We start from the raw sequence: 17302 nt of genomic DNA, 5'->3' as shown, positions 1-17302 counted from the left end.
TCAGCTACGGAAATGTAATAGAATGTAAAAGAACACCGAATAATCTTCACTGAATGAATTAAATATAATTGATCTTTGTTAAAGCTAAAAAAGTGATTTAGCTTTCTATTTCAGTTAGATTAACATTAATGACACATTCAGCTGCAGGTTTATTAGGCTGCTGTCACTTTAAGGCCGAATGCACTGATCCAATATAATTATACGCATCAAATTGTGTACGTTCACATACTGTAAGCCATAAGCGACTGTGTTTACGAGAATACTCACCGAGACGGGCATTTTGACATAATTTTGCTTGTGTGTGTGTGTCTGTTCAAGCACAAGAGAACTGAATACGATGCTCTGTGTGTGAATTCACACAGAAAACAGCGTGAGTTCCGAGTTGAGTTCTCTTTCGAATCATCTTGCGCTCAAATGGCTAAATGGCATTCAATCGCTTGAATGTTTAAACTGACAGGACCTAAAATGTGCAAATGATAAACTTTAATTCTATGATGGTTAAACATGTCGCAATTAATCCGAGAATCACGCGTTTCGAACCATGGTGCCTTTTTCCGAACGGATCAGTATCAACTCTGTTATTAATATTGCAACCATTTTTCAACCAAAGTCTTGGAAACAAACTCAAGTACATGTTGTTTTTCCTGCATTCCCCAGGCCGTTTCTCCTCCTCCCCCCGCTGATGGAGTGGATGCGTGTGGCCATCGTTCACGCAGAGCACCGCCGCAGCTTATTGGTGGACAGCGATGATGTCAGACAGACAGCACGGCTGCTCCTGCCTGGGTTAGACTGCGAACCCAGACTGCTAAAGTAAGTCTTTCATATCATAAAACATCCTGACTGACAATGAGTGAAGAAAATCCTAGACTTGCATGGAGGAACATGCAAATCTACAGACCAGAGTAACAGAGACACAGAGGACTCTTTTGATAATCAGCTAAAACTCCCTAGAAGCCACACCATAGCATCACACGAAAAATACCCTCAACACCCTAGCAACATTCAGAATACCTTAGATACTGTAAAGCAAGGGGCATCACATTTCATGCTGATTTAAAGGTGCTTTGTCAAGTTCTCCAGTTGTGGTGACCTTGTTTTCCAAGAATATTTTTTATTGCATTTAACAAATGTTTTTATCGCAACCTTGTTAGACTAATTAAATCTGTTTTAAAATGTCAACAGACTTTTAAACACTGATAAAAACACAGTCAGGCACTTAAAGTGTGGCAGAGCTGAAGGTATCAGACATGATCTCATGCTGACTCCTTAAATGTGACTCGACTGTATTAACACATTGGCAAACAGCTGCACTGATCCTCATGCTGATGTCAAGGCTTAATGATTTGAAAACACTTGAGGAAAATACAGCACTCCACCCATGAAAGCATGTAATGACCAACACTATCCATTTCCCCACTCACTCACTCACTCACTCACTCACTCACTCACTCACTCACTCACTCACTCACTCACTCACTCACTCACTCACTCACTCACTCACTCACCCATTCACTCTCTCATCCACTCACTCACTCTCTCATCCACTCACTCACTCTGTCACTCTCTCGTCCACTCACTCACTCACCCATTCACTCTCTCATCCATTCATTCACTCTCTCATCCACTCACTAACTCACTCACTCTCTCTCATCCACTCACTCACTCTCTCGTCCACTCACTCACTCTTTCACAATCTCATCCACTCACTCTCTCATCCACTCACTCTCTCATCGACTCACTCACTCACCCATTCACTAACTCTCTCATCCACTCACTCACTCACACTCTCTCGTCCACTCACTCTCTCATCCATTCATTCACTCACTCATTCACTCACTCTCATGTCCACTCACTAACTCTTTCACAATCTCATCCACTCACTCTCTCATCCACTCACTCATTAATTCACTCACTCACCCACTGTCACTCATTCATTCCACTAACTCACTCACTGTCATTGTCACTCCATCACTCACTCACTCACTCACTCACTCACTCACTCACTCACTCACTCACTCACTCACTCACTCACTCATTAATTCACTCATTCACTCATTCACTCACCCACAGTCACTCATTAATTTCACTCACTCAGTCACTGTCCTCCTCCTCGTTTCTGCGTGTTTTCTAACTCTTCTCCTGTCGTTTGTAGGCCGGAGTGCTGTTTCAGTTCCTTCAGGCGTCTGGATGCCAGAGCGGCCACAGATAAGTTCCAGCTGGACCTGGGCTTCCGCATGCTGAACTGCGGCCGCACTGATCTGATCGGCCAGGCCATCGAGCTGCTGGGGCCTGATGGTGTCAACAGCATGGATGACCAGGTACCGTAAGATCAGAACACCACCTAACTATACATCATTCTGTTACACGGATGTGATGTTGTGGATCCAGATGTCCAACTCTGCTCTCTCTGCACCTGTGCAGGGTATGACCCCGCTGATGTACGCCTGCGCCGCTGGAGACGAAGCTTTAGTCCAGATGCTGATTGACGCTGGAGCCAATCTGGATGTGGCGGTATGTACCACCAGTTGCTATATTAGTCTTTCACTATTTTTGAATGTTAAGGCCTGTTTATACCAAGTTAAATGGGATTAAATGTCAATAAATATTTACCAAAAAAAAAAAGAAAAAAAAAGCAAAACTGATGGCAAATTTTAAGCATTCTAAAAAAAAAAAAAAAAAAAAAAAAAAAAAAGTTATACAAGAGATCAACCAAGTCTATGGACAAACACAATATGCGTTTTTACATTTTAAAATCTTTTAATCTTTCAATTCAATTTAAATTGTACAAATGTTTTGATAACCTGTTGTGATGTAGTTCTAAAAACACTAGAAAAAAATATCCTTAAATTAATATCCTAAATAAAAAAAAATAAAAAAATAAAAATAGAAATAATTTTTTTGAATGGGGAAAAAACCTTACTTGAATTAATTGTTTTGCATTCAACCAAAAATCTAGCCTATGATTGATAATTTGTCAGATTGTATTTTATTGTAATGTTGTAAATGTTTTTTGTGAAGAAATGAAAAACATCCCTGTATGAAAGCTGACAGTGTTTTTGTGTTCAGGTACCCGTTTGCTCTCCCAAACACCCTTCAGTCTACCCTGACAGCCGCCACTGGGTGGCGCTCACGTTCGCTGTGTTACATGGACATATTTCAGTAGTTCAGGTAAAGAGCTGCTTGCTTTTGCCTAAACCAGTCAAGCGCAAACCCCACAGCTGATTCGAAAGATTTCATTGGTCATCCTAGTCACAACACTGAAACAAATACTAACATCCATGCATGTCTTATAAAGAAGTATACTTCAAGTTAATTGAATATTTTCCAAGTATACTTTATGTAGCAAGTATAGCCTACTAAAATCAATGTACTAGTAATATACTTGCAAGTGTACAATTTCAATACATATTGGAACTAAACTGGCCCATTTCTTAGTTTATAAAAGTATGCTTTTGAGTGTACTTTAAGTGTAACAGTGGTAAACTTGTACACAACTAGTTAACATCAAAGTTTTTCTTTTGTACTGCAACTATACTGTGAAGTATACAAGTGAACTTATAGCTGTACTGTTATTTTACTAGTTATAGGCCTGGTTTCACAAACAGGGCTTAGATTAAGCCAGCATTAGGCCTTAGTTCAATTAAGATAATTTAAGTAGCTTTTATAAACCTGCCTTGAGGAAAAATTAATTTAACAACTTTTTATGTAGGCAACTTAAAATTTTAAGTCTATCTCTGATAAGTTGCCTACATAAAAAGTAGATTGAAAGTATACACTTATCTTTAGTATAAAGTATGTATACTTTATATCACACTTAAATAAACGTATTTTTGTATATCACACTTAAATAAACTTCTTTTTGTATATCACACTTAAACGTCTTTTTTGTAAGGAATGTAATATTGTTAAGCCACACGGTGTAAGTTTGATCCTTGTGTTTATTGTTAGCTGTAGTTTTTGCTGTTACTTTCTTAACATGAATGTTTGTCTGTCTCTTCAGCTTCTATTAGATGCCGGGGCAAACGTGGAAGGAGCAGCCGTGCGTTACGGACAGGAGAGTAACGCCGAGACGCCTCTTCAGCTGGCGTCTGCCGCAGGTGTGTGTGTGTGTGTGTGTGTGTGTGTGTGTGTGTGTGTGTTTGTGTAGCACAACTCCCTCTCTCGATTCAGCCTCTCTCACAACCTCCACCAGCTCAGATTTACAGCCTGCCAGGGAAGGCTGGTCACTCCCATCCCAAACAGGAATCCCTAAAAATATGGCCATGTGTTGGTAGACTGGAGCCAAACTGTAGAGGCCACAAACTGTACGAGAGTTGACAGAATTGGGTCAGGAAGACGTGTTTTGCAACAGTTCAGAGTGTTTGGTTTTTTAAAACCTTTTATAGATGTGGGGACATTCAACAAGAGGTTCTGCAACATTCAAAGGAGTTATGTTTCGTTTTACCTTTAGTAAGTAAAAGGTTTGGTATACGTAACCACTATCTGTCCTACTTCATTCCCAATTCCTCACTATAACCAGGTGGGCCAAGTTTCTGAACTTCAATAGGCAATTTATATTGTAAATGTGGGCGGTAATGTTAATATTTCACTTTTCTGGCGTCAGAAATCTAAAGAGTAGAGTAGATTTTGGACAATGTTGTGAGTTCTTAAAGTTAGAGCATGTTTTCCTAGTACATCAAGCTCTTTTATCTCTAAAGATCAAGGAAAAGTTGATTCCTCAAGACGTGACCCTTCCAAGATCATTACAGTAATGATCATGAAGTGTGTTCTTTTCTTTTATTGTGGTTCTCTCTCATTTACTCTACACATCTCTGCAACCTCACCATCTGTTTCTTCTTTCCTTCTCCTCCGGTCATTCTCACAGGGAATTACGAGATGGTTAGTTTACTGCTGGCGCGGGGGGCAGATCCCCTGCTGAGGTCCCAGGACGGTCACGCTCTGACATCATCGCTGTATGAGGACATGAACTGCTTCAGTCACGCTGCTGCACACGGCCATAGGTAATACCTCCCATCATCATACGAACACACTCGCTCCTCGTGGACTCTGAACATCATCAGTTATTACAACAAATACACTGGTGTATTACCACATAATGATATTAGCAAATATGACACTGCACATCTACAGAATATCAATGTCAAATCATCCACATTCTGTCTAGCCAATCATTCATCATCTACTTTTCTATATGAATCTGTCATATTATTCATTTCTATCTATCGACTATCTGTCTGTCTAATCATTCATCTATCTATCCAGCTATCATAGCTTTCTGTCAATCTATCTTTGTCCACTCATTTATTATCCATCTATCTATAATCCACTCAGCCAACTGTCTATCCAATCATTCATTATACATCAAGCGTCTATCTACCCATCTATCCAACTCTCCAGCTATCTGTCCAATCGTTCATTATCTATCAGCCGTCTTCCTATATTTAATCATTCATCAGCCAACTATCTGGCTATCTATATGTCAAGCATTTATTATCTATCCAATTAACCATCTATCTACCTGACCAATCATTCATATCTACCCAGTCGTCTACCCATCTAATCATTTACCAGCTATCTATCCATCTTGATTTCTATCAGTCTTATGTCCAAGCATTCATTATCTTTCCCGCTATCTATATACCCATTACCCTGTATACCAAAATATCTGTCTTTCCAATAATTCGTTTTCTACCTAGCCAGCATCTACCCATCTAATCATTCACCAGCTATCCATCCCATCTAGATTTATGTCAATCTGTCCATCCATATGCCAAATAATTAATTATCTATCCAGACAACCATTTATCTACCATCAATTTGTAGCGGACTTCATCTCGCACCACAAAGAAACTCCCCGACACCACTGGCTTCGGTGGACCAAGTCTGCAGTTTATTGACAGAGGACACACAAATCAACACACAAGCCTTCAGGTTCACTGTCTTTCAGCTGACTCTCTCCAGTCACAGGCTGTTCTGTCAATAAACTGCAGACGTGGTCCACCGAAGCCAGAGGTGTCGGGGAGGGTCTTTGTGGTGCGAGACGAAATCCGCTACAAATTGGTGCCGTGACCCGGATTCGAGGCCCGCACAGTGCGGGGCGAGTAGGACCCGGGTGGAGGGGTTACACATCCATCCATCCCTGAACTAACTGTGAAGTATGTTCTGCAGGAATGTTTTGAGGAAGCTCCTCTCTCAGCCTCAGAAGGTGCGGGAAGACGTGCTCTCGCTGGAGGAGATCCTGGCGGAGGGTGTGGAGGGCGAGACGCGGGCGTCCGGCAGGAACGGACACTCTCTACCCCCTCCTCCATCCCCCAACCTCAGCCTGCTGTCAGAAGATGCCCTGCCCAAGCTGTGTAAGGCCCGTATGAAAGCTCTGCAGGAGGCGTCCTTCTACAGTGCAGAGCACGGCTATCTGGACGTCACCATGGAGCTCAGATCGTTAGGTAGGTTAGACGCATATATAACAAGATATCATAGAGTAACACTTTCATTAATTTATGATCAAATATAGATTTTCTGTGATACAGTTACAAAAAGCTGAGCTATCTAGCAAGCATTTGATTATTTGCCAACGGTTCTTCATAACATGGTCTGATCCTGCAGGAGTGCCGTGGAAGCTTCACGTATGGTTGGAGTCGCTGCGCAGCGCTCAGCTGAAGTCCAGAGCCGGAGTCACACTCTCTCTTTTACGAGACTTCAGTTCCATCAAAGAGGAGGACTACTGTGAGGAAGTAGTCTGCGTTGGGTTTCCTTTGATGTTTAACATCCTGAAAAAAAACAAGGTACTGAAAAACCTGGATATTTCTTCATAGAAAGTCCAATGTAACGACAAAAAAAACAAAATATCTATATATTAAAAAAATTGAGAACTATGAATTTTTGCCATTGTCAATGGATGGTGAACAATTAAAAATGTAACTAGACTTCGAATTAAAACATGACAGCTCATTGTAGTTAAAATTTTTCCAATTTCGAGGATCTGAAATGGACACGCATTATGTTCTAAAATATTTTTGTGCTTCTTTTATGGCAAAAATTCAGATTTGGTGTGAAGAGGTCTATAAATAATTCTTACACTGCATTCGAAATCGAATACTTTCCTAGTACGCCAAAAGAGGAGTAGTGTATGTCCGAATACTTAGAATTCGAAAATCCGAGGGCGAAAAGTCCCCGGATGACCTACTAATTTAGCCGAGATTCTGAAGTAAGCATTCGACGGACACTTTACTTTCCCATCATGAATGGCAGTGAAGTGCCATTCATGGCTGATGAATTCAAATTCAAATGTAGTACCTATTCAGTCCGGGATTTCGGAAGCAACGGTAGTCTCTAGTTAAAACTTCCTTATGACTAATTCTTTCTTCTTTCTTTCCTTTATAGAACGAGGCAATAAACCAACAGCTGGGCATCATCTTTAGTCACTGTTACGGTCCTGCTCCACTTCCTCCTATCCAAGAGAAGAAGCCCGCTCTCTCCGCTCAACTTGGTAATTCACTCCATCTTAGTACAGTTATAATTATGAATTGGCAACACTGACTGGATCCACATTAAATGACCCAACATTGATTTAAAATTCAAAAACTAAAGTTTGTTTGTCATTGATTCTGCTAATTTCGCTTTAAATTTACATGCTAGTGCATAATAAAGTTGTAGATTTAGCTAATTCTTTGATTTGTATTTTTGTCTGTAAATGATGACTGTTAAAATCTTGAGCAAGTCTGATTTCTCCTCTTTCTGCAGACCCTCACTTCCTGAACAACCCAGAGATGTCTGACGTGACGTTCCTAGTGGAGGGAAAGCCGTTCTATGCTCACGGGGTTCTGCTGCTCACAGCGTCCGACAGGTGAGCCTCAACATTTGTTAATCTTGTAACACGGGTCTCTGCAGTAGATTTTATTTTGACACAACTGTTTGCTCTGGGATCAGGTTCAAAACTCTGTTGGCGCTGAACGGGTCGGACAGCTCTCAGCCCCGCAAAGACATCGAGATCAGCAACATCAAGTACAACATCTTCCAGGTATGAACACTCAATGAACCCATGCGACAACATGGTGTTCCAAGATGTTATCGGGAGTTAATCACGATCTCGTGTTTATCCAGGTGATGATGTCATACCTGTACTGCGGGGGGACAGAGTCTCTGAAGATGGGCGTCTCAGAGTTACTGGAGGTAAGACAAACAAGATACAGTCCAACCCAGCAAAGTACGGCCTTTGCCAATGAAACTGGAGGGGAATTTTCTTTATGCAGTGGAACCTCTTGAATTTACCTGCAATAATTTAAGATGAAACTTTATCTTTTCACATTCATTGAGATTGGCCAGTAAAATATGTTTGTAGATTGAAGCAAGTAATAATAAAATAAAAAAATTCCCTTTTGTTTCCCTTCTGTAGTTACTGTCAGCGGCCAGTTTGTTCCAGCTGGGGGCGCTACAGCGGCACTGTGAAATCCTCTGCGCTCAGAGCATTGACCTGGACAATGCTGTGGACATCTACCACACTGCTAAGGTACAAATATATCAGTTTATATAATATTATATATAATCATAAAAAATCTATTTAATTTATACAGTAAATATACAATATCTAAATATATACAATTGTATAATTATGAACAAACCCATGCCATCAGTAAGAATCTGAATAATGTTGAATGTAAAATAATAGTAACTGACCAAACATATTTCCTTTTGTAACGAGTAAGAAGTGTTTTGGTGGTATCATGACATTCTACAATATTGTACCATGATAATGACAAAGAAGGGCTGTGAAACGATTAATCACGTACAAAATAAAAGTTTGAGTTTACATAATATATGTGTGTGCACTTAATCGCTTCACAGCCCTATGACAAAAAACAAAAACAAAAACATGCCAAAAGAGGAGTAGTGTATGTCCGAATACTTAGAATTCGAAAATCCGAGGGCGAAAAGTCCCCGGATGACCTACTAATTTAGCCGAGATTCTGAAGTAAGCATTCGACGGACACTTTACTTTCCCATCATGAATGGCAGTGAAGTGCCATTCATGGCTGATGAATTCAAATTCAAATGTAGTACCTATTCAGTCCGGGATTTCGGAAGCAACGGTAGTCTCTAGTTAAAACTTCCTTATGACTAATTCTTTCTTCTTTCTTTCCTTTATAGAACGAGGCAATAAACCAACAGCTGGGCATCATCTTTAGTCACTGTTACGGTCCTGCTCCACTTCCTCCTATCCAAGAGAAGAAGCCCGCTCTCTCCGCTCAACTTGGTAATTCACTCCATCTTAGTACAGTTATAATTATGAATTGGCAACACTGACTGGATCCACATTAAATGACCCAACATTGATTTAAAATTCAAAAACTAAAGTTTGTTTGTCATTGATTCTGCTAATTTCGCTTTAAATTTACATGCTAGTGCATAATAAAGTTGTAGATTTAGCTAATTCTTTGATTTGTATTTTTGTCTGTAAATGATGACTGTTAAAATCTTGAGCAAGTCTGATTTCTCCTCTTTCTGCAGACCCTCACTTCCTGAACAACCCAGAGATGTCTGACGTGACGTTCCTAGTGGAGGGAAAGCCGTTCTATGCTCACGGGGTTCTGCTGCTCACAGCGTCCGACAGGTGAGCCTCAACATTTGTTAATCTTGTAACACGGGTCTCTGCAGTAGATTTTATTTTGACACAACTGTTTGCTCTGGGATCAGGTTCAAAACTCTGTTGGCGCTGAACGGGTCGGACAGCTCTCAGCCCCGCAAAGACATCGAGATCAGCAACATCAAGTACAACATCTTCCAGGTATGAACACTCAATGAACCCATGCGACAACATGGTGTTCCAAGATGTTATCGGGAGTTAATCACGATCTCGTGTTTATCCAGGTGATGATGTCATACCTGTACTGCGGGGGGACAGAGTCTCTGAAGATGGGCGTCTCAGAGTTACTGGAGGTAAGACAAACAAGATACAGTCCAACCCAGCAAAGTACGGCCTTTGCCAATGAAACTGGAGGGGAATTTTCTTTATGCAGTGGAACCTCTTGAATTTACCTGCAATAATTTAAGATGAAACTTTATCTTTTCACATTCATTGAGATTGGCCAGTAAAATATGTTTGTAGATTGAAGCAAGTAATAATAAAATAAAAAAATTCCCTTTTGTTTCCCTTCTGTAGTTACTGTCAGCGGCCAGTTTGTTCCAGCTGGGGGCGCTACAGCGGCACTGTGAAATCCTCTGCGCTCAGAGCATTGACCTGGACAATGCTGTGGACATCTACCACACTGCTAAGGTACAAATATATCAGTTTATATAATATTATATATAATCATAAAAAATCTATTTAATTTATACAGTAAATATACAATATCTAAATATATACAATTGTATAATTATGAACAAACCCATGCCATCAGTAAGAATCTGAATAATGTTGAATGTAAAATAATAGTAACTGACCAAACATATTTCCTTTTGTAACGAGTAAGAAGTGTTTTGGTGGTATCATGACATTCTACAATATTGTACCATGATAATGACAAAGAAGGGCTGTGAAACGATTAATCACGTACAAAATAAAAGTTTGAGTTTACATAATATATGTGTGTGCACTTAATCGCTTCACAGCCCTATGACAAAAAACAAAAACAAAAACATGGCAATATGGTACATTTGACTAATATTTACCTTTAAAATTTTGACAGGACAACAATTGAATAATTATGACCGAAGTGTCTCCCCAGGCCTAACTGATTGATTTCTTTCCCCCAGGCTCACGGTGCGGTGGAGCTCAGCACACACTGTGAAGGTTTCTTCCTGCAGAACATGGCGGGTCTGTTGGAGAGGGAAGCCTTCCGGGCGCTGATCCTGGGATCCGGGACACGAGGCGGATCTGGGAAAGACTCGCTTCTGGAAGAGCTCGAGGCAACGTTAGCGCGCAGACTACGCTCACTGCTAGTGACTTCTCGTGTGTGAAAGAGAAAAAGACGGAAAAATAGAAGGAAATACACAAAGAAGAAAGGACAATGAATGTGTAAGGTGTTAAGACAATATGGAAAGCCTGAGGAAATATGAAAAGGAAATGCTGTTGAAAAAAAGACGGACTGACTGAAGTTGAGCTTTGTGGACAGTTTCATGAATTCAAAAAAATAATCATTTAATGGACACAAGCTTGACATTAAATGCTGCAGCGTTTGTGTGGCTAAAGCTATCGGACTAAAGTATGTTAAGATTGTGGACAACAGTTTTCCCACACCTAAAACAGATGCTATTTTGTACAGAGTTTGGCTAAAGTGGGAGGCTAGAGCTTATCTTTTTTTCCCTTCATTATTGTTTTATTTTAAGCTATTATAGATGAATCTTGTAATGGAGAAAAACAAGGACATGTTCTATTTAAAGATGTGAGATTATTTAAGTTGCTATTTTATCTTGTTTCATGCCAAGCAAATAAAGTTATATATAAAAAAACTTTTGTGTCTATAATTTTATCCAAACAGCAACAGAAGACCACAATTAAGTATGCAAATATTACAATGGGTTCATTGCATTCGTGTGTGTGTGTGTGTGTGTGTGTGTGTGTGTGTGTGTGTGTGTGTGTGTGTGTGTGTGTGTGTGTGTGTGTGTGTGTGTGTGTGTGTGTGTGTGTGTGTGTGTGTGTGTGTGTGTGTGTGTGTGTGTGTGTGTGTGTATATAAAAAAAAATTGAACAACATAGTCAAGCCTAGCTACAAAACATTAAGTAATGTGTGTTAAGCTGGCAAACACTTTAAAGTTTAATTTAAAAACGAGACTGTGCTGCCACCTTCTGGTTATTGAGAGCACTGCATGCTGTTAAACATGTACACTGAAGTTATGAATCGGAAAGCAATGAAAAAGAAAATAAAGGATAAAAACAGTGAGGTCAACTTACCAGGCTTGACAGAAACACCTACAAGTACTGATGAAAATATAATATACACAAATACTTTACAAACTGGGAATTCACAAACTCCTAATAAGTGAATAAACTGTGTGAGACTGTCACAGAAATAATAACGGTGCACTCAATAATTTTACAAGTACCACAAAATGAAATGAACAGTACCTTTTATGTTCACTTACATGAAGAGATGTAGACTGTCCTATCAGTAGCCTAATAAAAACCGATTTCTAGTCTAGTCTAGAGCGGGTCTTCTCATGAGATCACATGACAAGCGGTTGTGTGTTTAGCATTTTTCTAGTAACTGAGTAACACATTTCTGGTAAGCATTTTGCGTGAAGCTGCATCATTATAAATCCAACACAACTGACATAACACCGCAAACAAAAAATTACTACAATATATTAGCTTTAAGTTATGGAAGCTTGTTTCCGCCACGGACTAAAATGATTTAAAATATATTTGCGACTTTTTATCTCACAATTCTGACTTTGTCACACAATTCTGAGGAAAAAAAGGCCTAAACTCCCAATTGCGAGAAAAACATGGCAATTACCTTTTTTATTTTTTATTCAGTGACGGCAACAAGCTTCCATTTTCAAATTATGTAGACAATTTTTTAAGTTTTTAACGAATTACGTCAAAATATAACATCTGAAAAAATCTACAAAATACAAAAGTTAGTCATTAAAGTTCAACTTTTTGTTATACTGGTTGACCTCTCTTCACATCCTGATATCAATCAATAATTTAAGTGGTGTAAATATTTAACACAATGTACATATATCTTCTGTAGAAGTCTCAAGAGCAAAAAAACTAAAACAAAAAAAAATAAAAATTGCATCCAATCATTGCATTCGGTCTAAATTCAATGATGGGACGTCTTACCTGCCTGTTACCCTGTGAATGTATTTCCATCCCTCCGCGCACCTGCTCACGCAGACATCACATGTCATCAGTTTGTTCTGTAAGGCGATGTAGAGTTGTAGACAGACGTAAGTCACCGAGCGCCACACACAAACAGCAGCCGTCTTTTACAGTTCCTCCTGAACTAAAACAATGAGCTTATGTTGCGTTCACCCCATGTCGTAACCGTAATTACGAGATGGCAACCCGTGACGTTCTACCTGGACCTGTTGACGTCCTTAGACTTGGATTTATGTGTTTCTATGTCAACATTATCAACACCGAAGTGAATCTGCAGCAGTCAGGAGGTACAGCTAGAGCGCTGTAAGTTGTTTACATTCATTATGATTGTAATGTTGTGTGCTTTGAGACATGAGGAAGTTAAATGCCGTCTCTCATCTCGTGATGCTTTGCAGACTCTGTGCAAAGCATCAGCTTCATGTGTTTTGAAGCTAGCTTGCTATTGCTAGCCTCTCTGAAATTGCCTGTCCCACCTTTAAATTTAATGTTTGTCAAAAGCTTAGAACATAATTTATCATCATATGGGTTCAGCAGACAAAAAGGAAACCCTACATTAAACCTAAATTCTCAAGTTTTTAACACTTAAGACTTTTTTTTGAAGAGTTTGAGCAAGTTATACTTGTTTTTGTCTCCTCTCGCCTTGACTACTGCAATTCATTATATAGAGGAATAAACGACTCTTTTATAAATCTGTTACAATTGGTACAAAATGCTGTTGCTAGACTTTTTATAGGCATTTACGATCACATTACTTCCGTTTTAATGTCCTTGCATTGGTTGCCAGTACATTATAGAATTGATTTTAAAATGTTGTTGTTTGTTTTTAAAGCTTTGAACAGATTGGCACCAACTTGTATTTCTGACATTTTAACTTCTAACTCTGTTTATTTGAGATCATCTGACCAAAAACTGAATCTTTGCTACTACAGGACCAAAACCATGGAATAGCTTTCTGAACTATTTAAGATTTAAGGCAGAATTAAAATCTAAACTTAAAATGTACTTATTTGGAATGGCTTATAAATTATAAGCACCTTTATAGTATTATTGAATTTCTTCGGTTCGAGTCCCGCTTGGAGCGAGTCAAGTTATGACCGGTTACAACAGCACAATTTGTGTTGTTTGTTTTATTTATTTTTGCTCGATAAATAAACTGATTGATTGATCTCGCACACATATGAGTCTAACACTGGCTTGTTTATATTTCACAGGCTGTAAAGTTAAAGTAGATTATCCTGACAAATAAAAAATTTAAAAATACTCATTGAAAACATTTTCTGAGTTCAGATAGGGTAAACTATACAAAAGTGTAACAGTTTTTGATAGATTTAGGATATGGTCCTGAAAGAAGCTTTATAGTCTTAAAGTTCCACTGTAGTCAATTATTCTATCCCTTAAAACTCATGTTTAATCACCATAGAATACGCAGAACCATGAATATGCTAATTAGCCCCACCTCCACTCACTCACACCAGCTCAGAGATCCACTCGCTTAACTTGCTGAGGTAAACGCTGCACAATGGTATTGCTCTTTACAACGTCCGACACATAACAGTAATTAATATGATTAGCCTTTGGCTTGACTACATTATCAAACAGCTAATAATGTGTTGCTAATGTTAGACAAACCGTGTTCCCGTTCGCCATCTCAGAGTCAGACAGCTGCCTTCTAACAATCATCAGTAACGCTTAGTTTGAACAACTCAGAACGTCAGTGGAGAAAGGGATATAGTTCATCATAACATACATCATACATTACGCTGTATTGCTAAATCTACCCGATTTTTCCGGGATATACCCAACAGAAAAATATACCGGGATAACCTGGCTTCTCTCACGACTCCCCTGCTAGTTCGCTATTAATTATATGGAAAAGCCCGCGGGCATGTTGATCTGATTGGTTACAAGGTAGTTTGTGACGTCAGAAACACCAGCGATTTCAAACTGTGTTTTTGAGACTGTCTTTGATTCTCTGCCGTTTTAAGGAGAAAATACTCAGTAATGGTGTTCATTTATGAATTTGCTCATGGTTTGCCTTAAAGCATATTAAAAACACCACATAGACATTAACAACATTAAAAACTTGATTTTCACCACAGGGGGTACCAAAGTCAGTCTCAAAAATGTGGTTTGGAAATTGCTGGTGTTTGTGACATCACAAACTACCTTGTAACCAATCAGATCAACATGTGATTGTCAATCAGTGGATCTCTGAGCTAAAGTGAGTGAGTGGAGGCGGGGCTCATTTGCATATTCATAGAACCGCATATACTAAGCAAGGGTGTGGAGTTACATTCAAGCTATTTTAAAGGTGCATTGTGTAATATTTAGGAGGATCTTGACAGAAATGCATAAACATATACATAACTATGTTTTCAGTGGTGTGTAAAGACCTTACATAATGAACCGTCCTGTTTTTATTACCTTAGAATTAGCCGTTTCTATCTACATACAGACCCTTTCCAAAAAATTTGAATATCATGGAAAAGTTTATTCATTTCCATAATTCCATTCAAAACGTTAAACTTCCATAGATTATAGATTCAGGGCCCACAACTTAAACGATTTCAAGTATTTAGTTGTTTATTTGTACATAATTTGGGCTTCCAGCTCATAAAACCCACGAAAACAGGATTTCAAAAAAATTGAATATTACATGAAATCACACAGTAATTACACAGTGATACCATGGTCACTGAACCAGGTTTTGGTTCTTTTGGCAGTGTGGGCAGGAGCAAATCCTGCTGGAAAATGAAGTCAGCATCTCCATAAAGCTTGTCTGCTGAAGGAAGCATGAAGTGCTCTGAAAAAAAAATGGTAGACGGCTGCATTGAGTGGACAGCACAGTGGACCAACACCAGCCGATGACATGGCTCCCCAAACCAACACAGACTGTGGAAACTTCACACTGGACTTCAAGCATCTTGGATTGTGTGCCTCTCCATTCTTCCTACAGACTCTGGGACCTTGGTTTCCAAATGAGATGCAAAATTTGCTCTCATCAGAAAAGAGGACTTTGGTCCACTGTGCTTTATTAAATCCAGAGTCAACGCAGCCGTCTACCAGGACATTTTCAGAGCACTTCATGCTTCCTTCATTTTCCAGCAGGATTTGCACCTGCCCACACTGCCAAAAGAACCAAAACCTGGTTCAGTGACCATGGTATTACTGTGTAATTACTGTGTGATTTCATGTAATATTCAAATTTTTTGAAATCCTGTTTTCGTGGGTTTTATGAGCTGGAAGCCCAAATTATGTACATATAAACAACTAAATACTTGAAATCGTTTAAGTCGTGGGCCCTGAATCTATAATCTATGGAAGTTTAACGTTTTGAATGGAATTATGGAAATAAATAAACTTTTCCATGATATTCAAATTTTTTGGAAAGGGTCTGCACACCACGGGTCCCCTTACATTGAAATGCGCGACATGTTTCTACAGTAGCCCTAAACGGACAAACGCCATTCGTCACCATGTTGTGCTTCGTGCAAAGATGCTAGCTAAAGTCAACGAATAAAACACTGACAGAGTAACATTAATTTTGGCAATAACATATCGTTATACTGAATAATTAAGTAGACCTAATTTTTTTTACATTTATCTTTGTAAAGAAACCTCATTGCTTAAAGGTACAATATGTAAGATTTTTGTAATAAAATATTCAAAAACCACTTGCACAGTGTGATACATTTCATGCAGTTGTGTACTTACATTATCCCAAAAGTTCCCAAGGATTTGTAAATCCAGAGAAATTTCAGTTTTTAATAATGGCTCGTCCCTGGTCATTGTCGCCTATCAATGCGCTATTCGCCCTATCTCGAGTCCAGGCCGACAGACCCGCTCGAGTCCGGGCCGACAGACCCTCTCGAGTCCGGGCCGACAGACCCTCTCGAGTCCAGGCCGACAGACCCGCTCGAGTCCGGGCCGACAGACCCGCTCGAGTCCAGGCCGACAGACCCTCTCGAGTCCAGGCCGACAGACCCGCTCGAGTCCAGGCCGACAGACCCGCTCGAGTCCAGGCCGACAGACCCTCTCGAGTCCAGGCCGACAGACCCGCTCGAGTCCAGGCCGACAGACCCTCTCGAGTCCAGGCCGACAGACCCGCTCGAGTCCAGGCCGACAGACCCGCTCGAGTCCAGGCCGACAGACCCGCTCGAGTCCAGGCCGACAGACCCTCTCGAGTCCGGGCCGACAGAGGTGATTTTTTGGGTGATCATGACAACTTTATTCTTCATGAAATTCGACAATAATTGTTTTATTAAATTCTAATTTGGTAATTGATAAACCTGTATGTAGACAGAATAAGATATAGTTGAAAGCCTAGAAACATCAGTTGTAAAGTACATTGCTTTCATTTTTAATTAACTCTTTAAGCAGCCCAAGAGTTTCCTTTGAAAGGCTCGCGAGATGGAAAATGAAGTATCCCGGGCCTTTGGTTAAGAGATTAGAGATTAGTTAGGAGTCAACTAACCTTCTG

General features: G+C 39.7%; 1 protein-coding gene across 1 annotated transcript in view; it reads left to right on the top strand.

Moving 5' to 3' along the window:
• Window positions 1–11466, top strand: part of abtb2b (ankyrin repeat and BTB (POZ) domain containing 2b) — a 54521-nt gene extending 43055 nt beyond the window's left edge. Inside the window, exons 4-22 of the mRNA XM_082160413.1 lie at window positions 658–810; window positions 2153–2318; window positions 2422–2511; window positions 3067–3168; window positions 4001–4097; window positions 4865–5000; window positions 6169–6443; window positions 6604–6782; window positions 7381–7486; window positions 7741–7843; window positions 7927–8017; window positions 8101–8169; window positions 8393–8506; window positions 9145–9250; window positions 9505–9607; window positions 9691–9781; window positions 9865–9933; window positions 10157–10270; window positions 10750–11466. Of these exons, the coding sequence (XP_082016539.1) occupies window positions 658–810; window positions 2153–2318; window positions 2422–2511; window positions 3067–3168; window positions 4001–4097; window positions 4865–5000; window positions 6169–6443; window positions 6604–6782; window positions 7381–7486; window positions 7741–7843; window positions 7927–8017; window positions 8101–8169; window positions 8393–8506; window positions 9145–9250; window positions 9505–9607; window positions 9691–9781; window positions 9865–9933; window positions 10157–10270; window positions 10750–10953 (2368 nt within the window). The 3' untranslated portion in view covers window positions 10954–11466. The remainder of the gene's footprint in view (window positions 1–657; window positions 811–2152; window positions 2319–2421; window positions 2512–3066; window positions 3169–4000; window positions 4098–4864; window positions 5001–6168; window positions 6444–6603; window positions 6783–7380; window positions 7487–7740; window positions 7844–7926; window positions 8018–8100; window positions 8170–8392; window positions 8507–9144; window positions 9251–9504; window positions 9608–9690; window positions 9782–9864; window positions 9934–10156; window positions 10271–10749) is intronic.
• Window positions 11467–17302: the final 5836 nt, after the last annotated feature.

This window comes from Leuciscus leuciscus (genome assembly GCF_965113295.1).
Source record: "Leuciscus leuciscus genome assembly, chromosome: 25".
NCBI lineage: Eukaryota > Metazoa > Chordata > Actinopteri > Cypriniformes > Leuciscidae > Leuciscus > Leuciscus leuciscus.
This window is presented reverse-complemented; position numbering and strand designations above follow the sequence as displayed.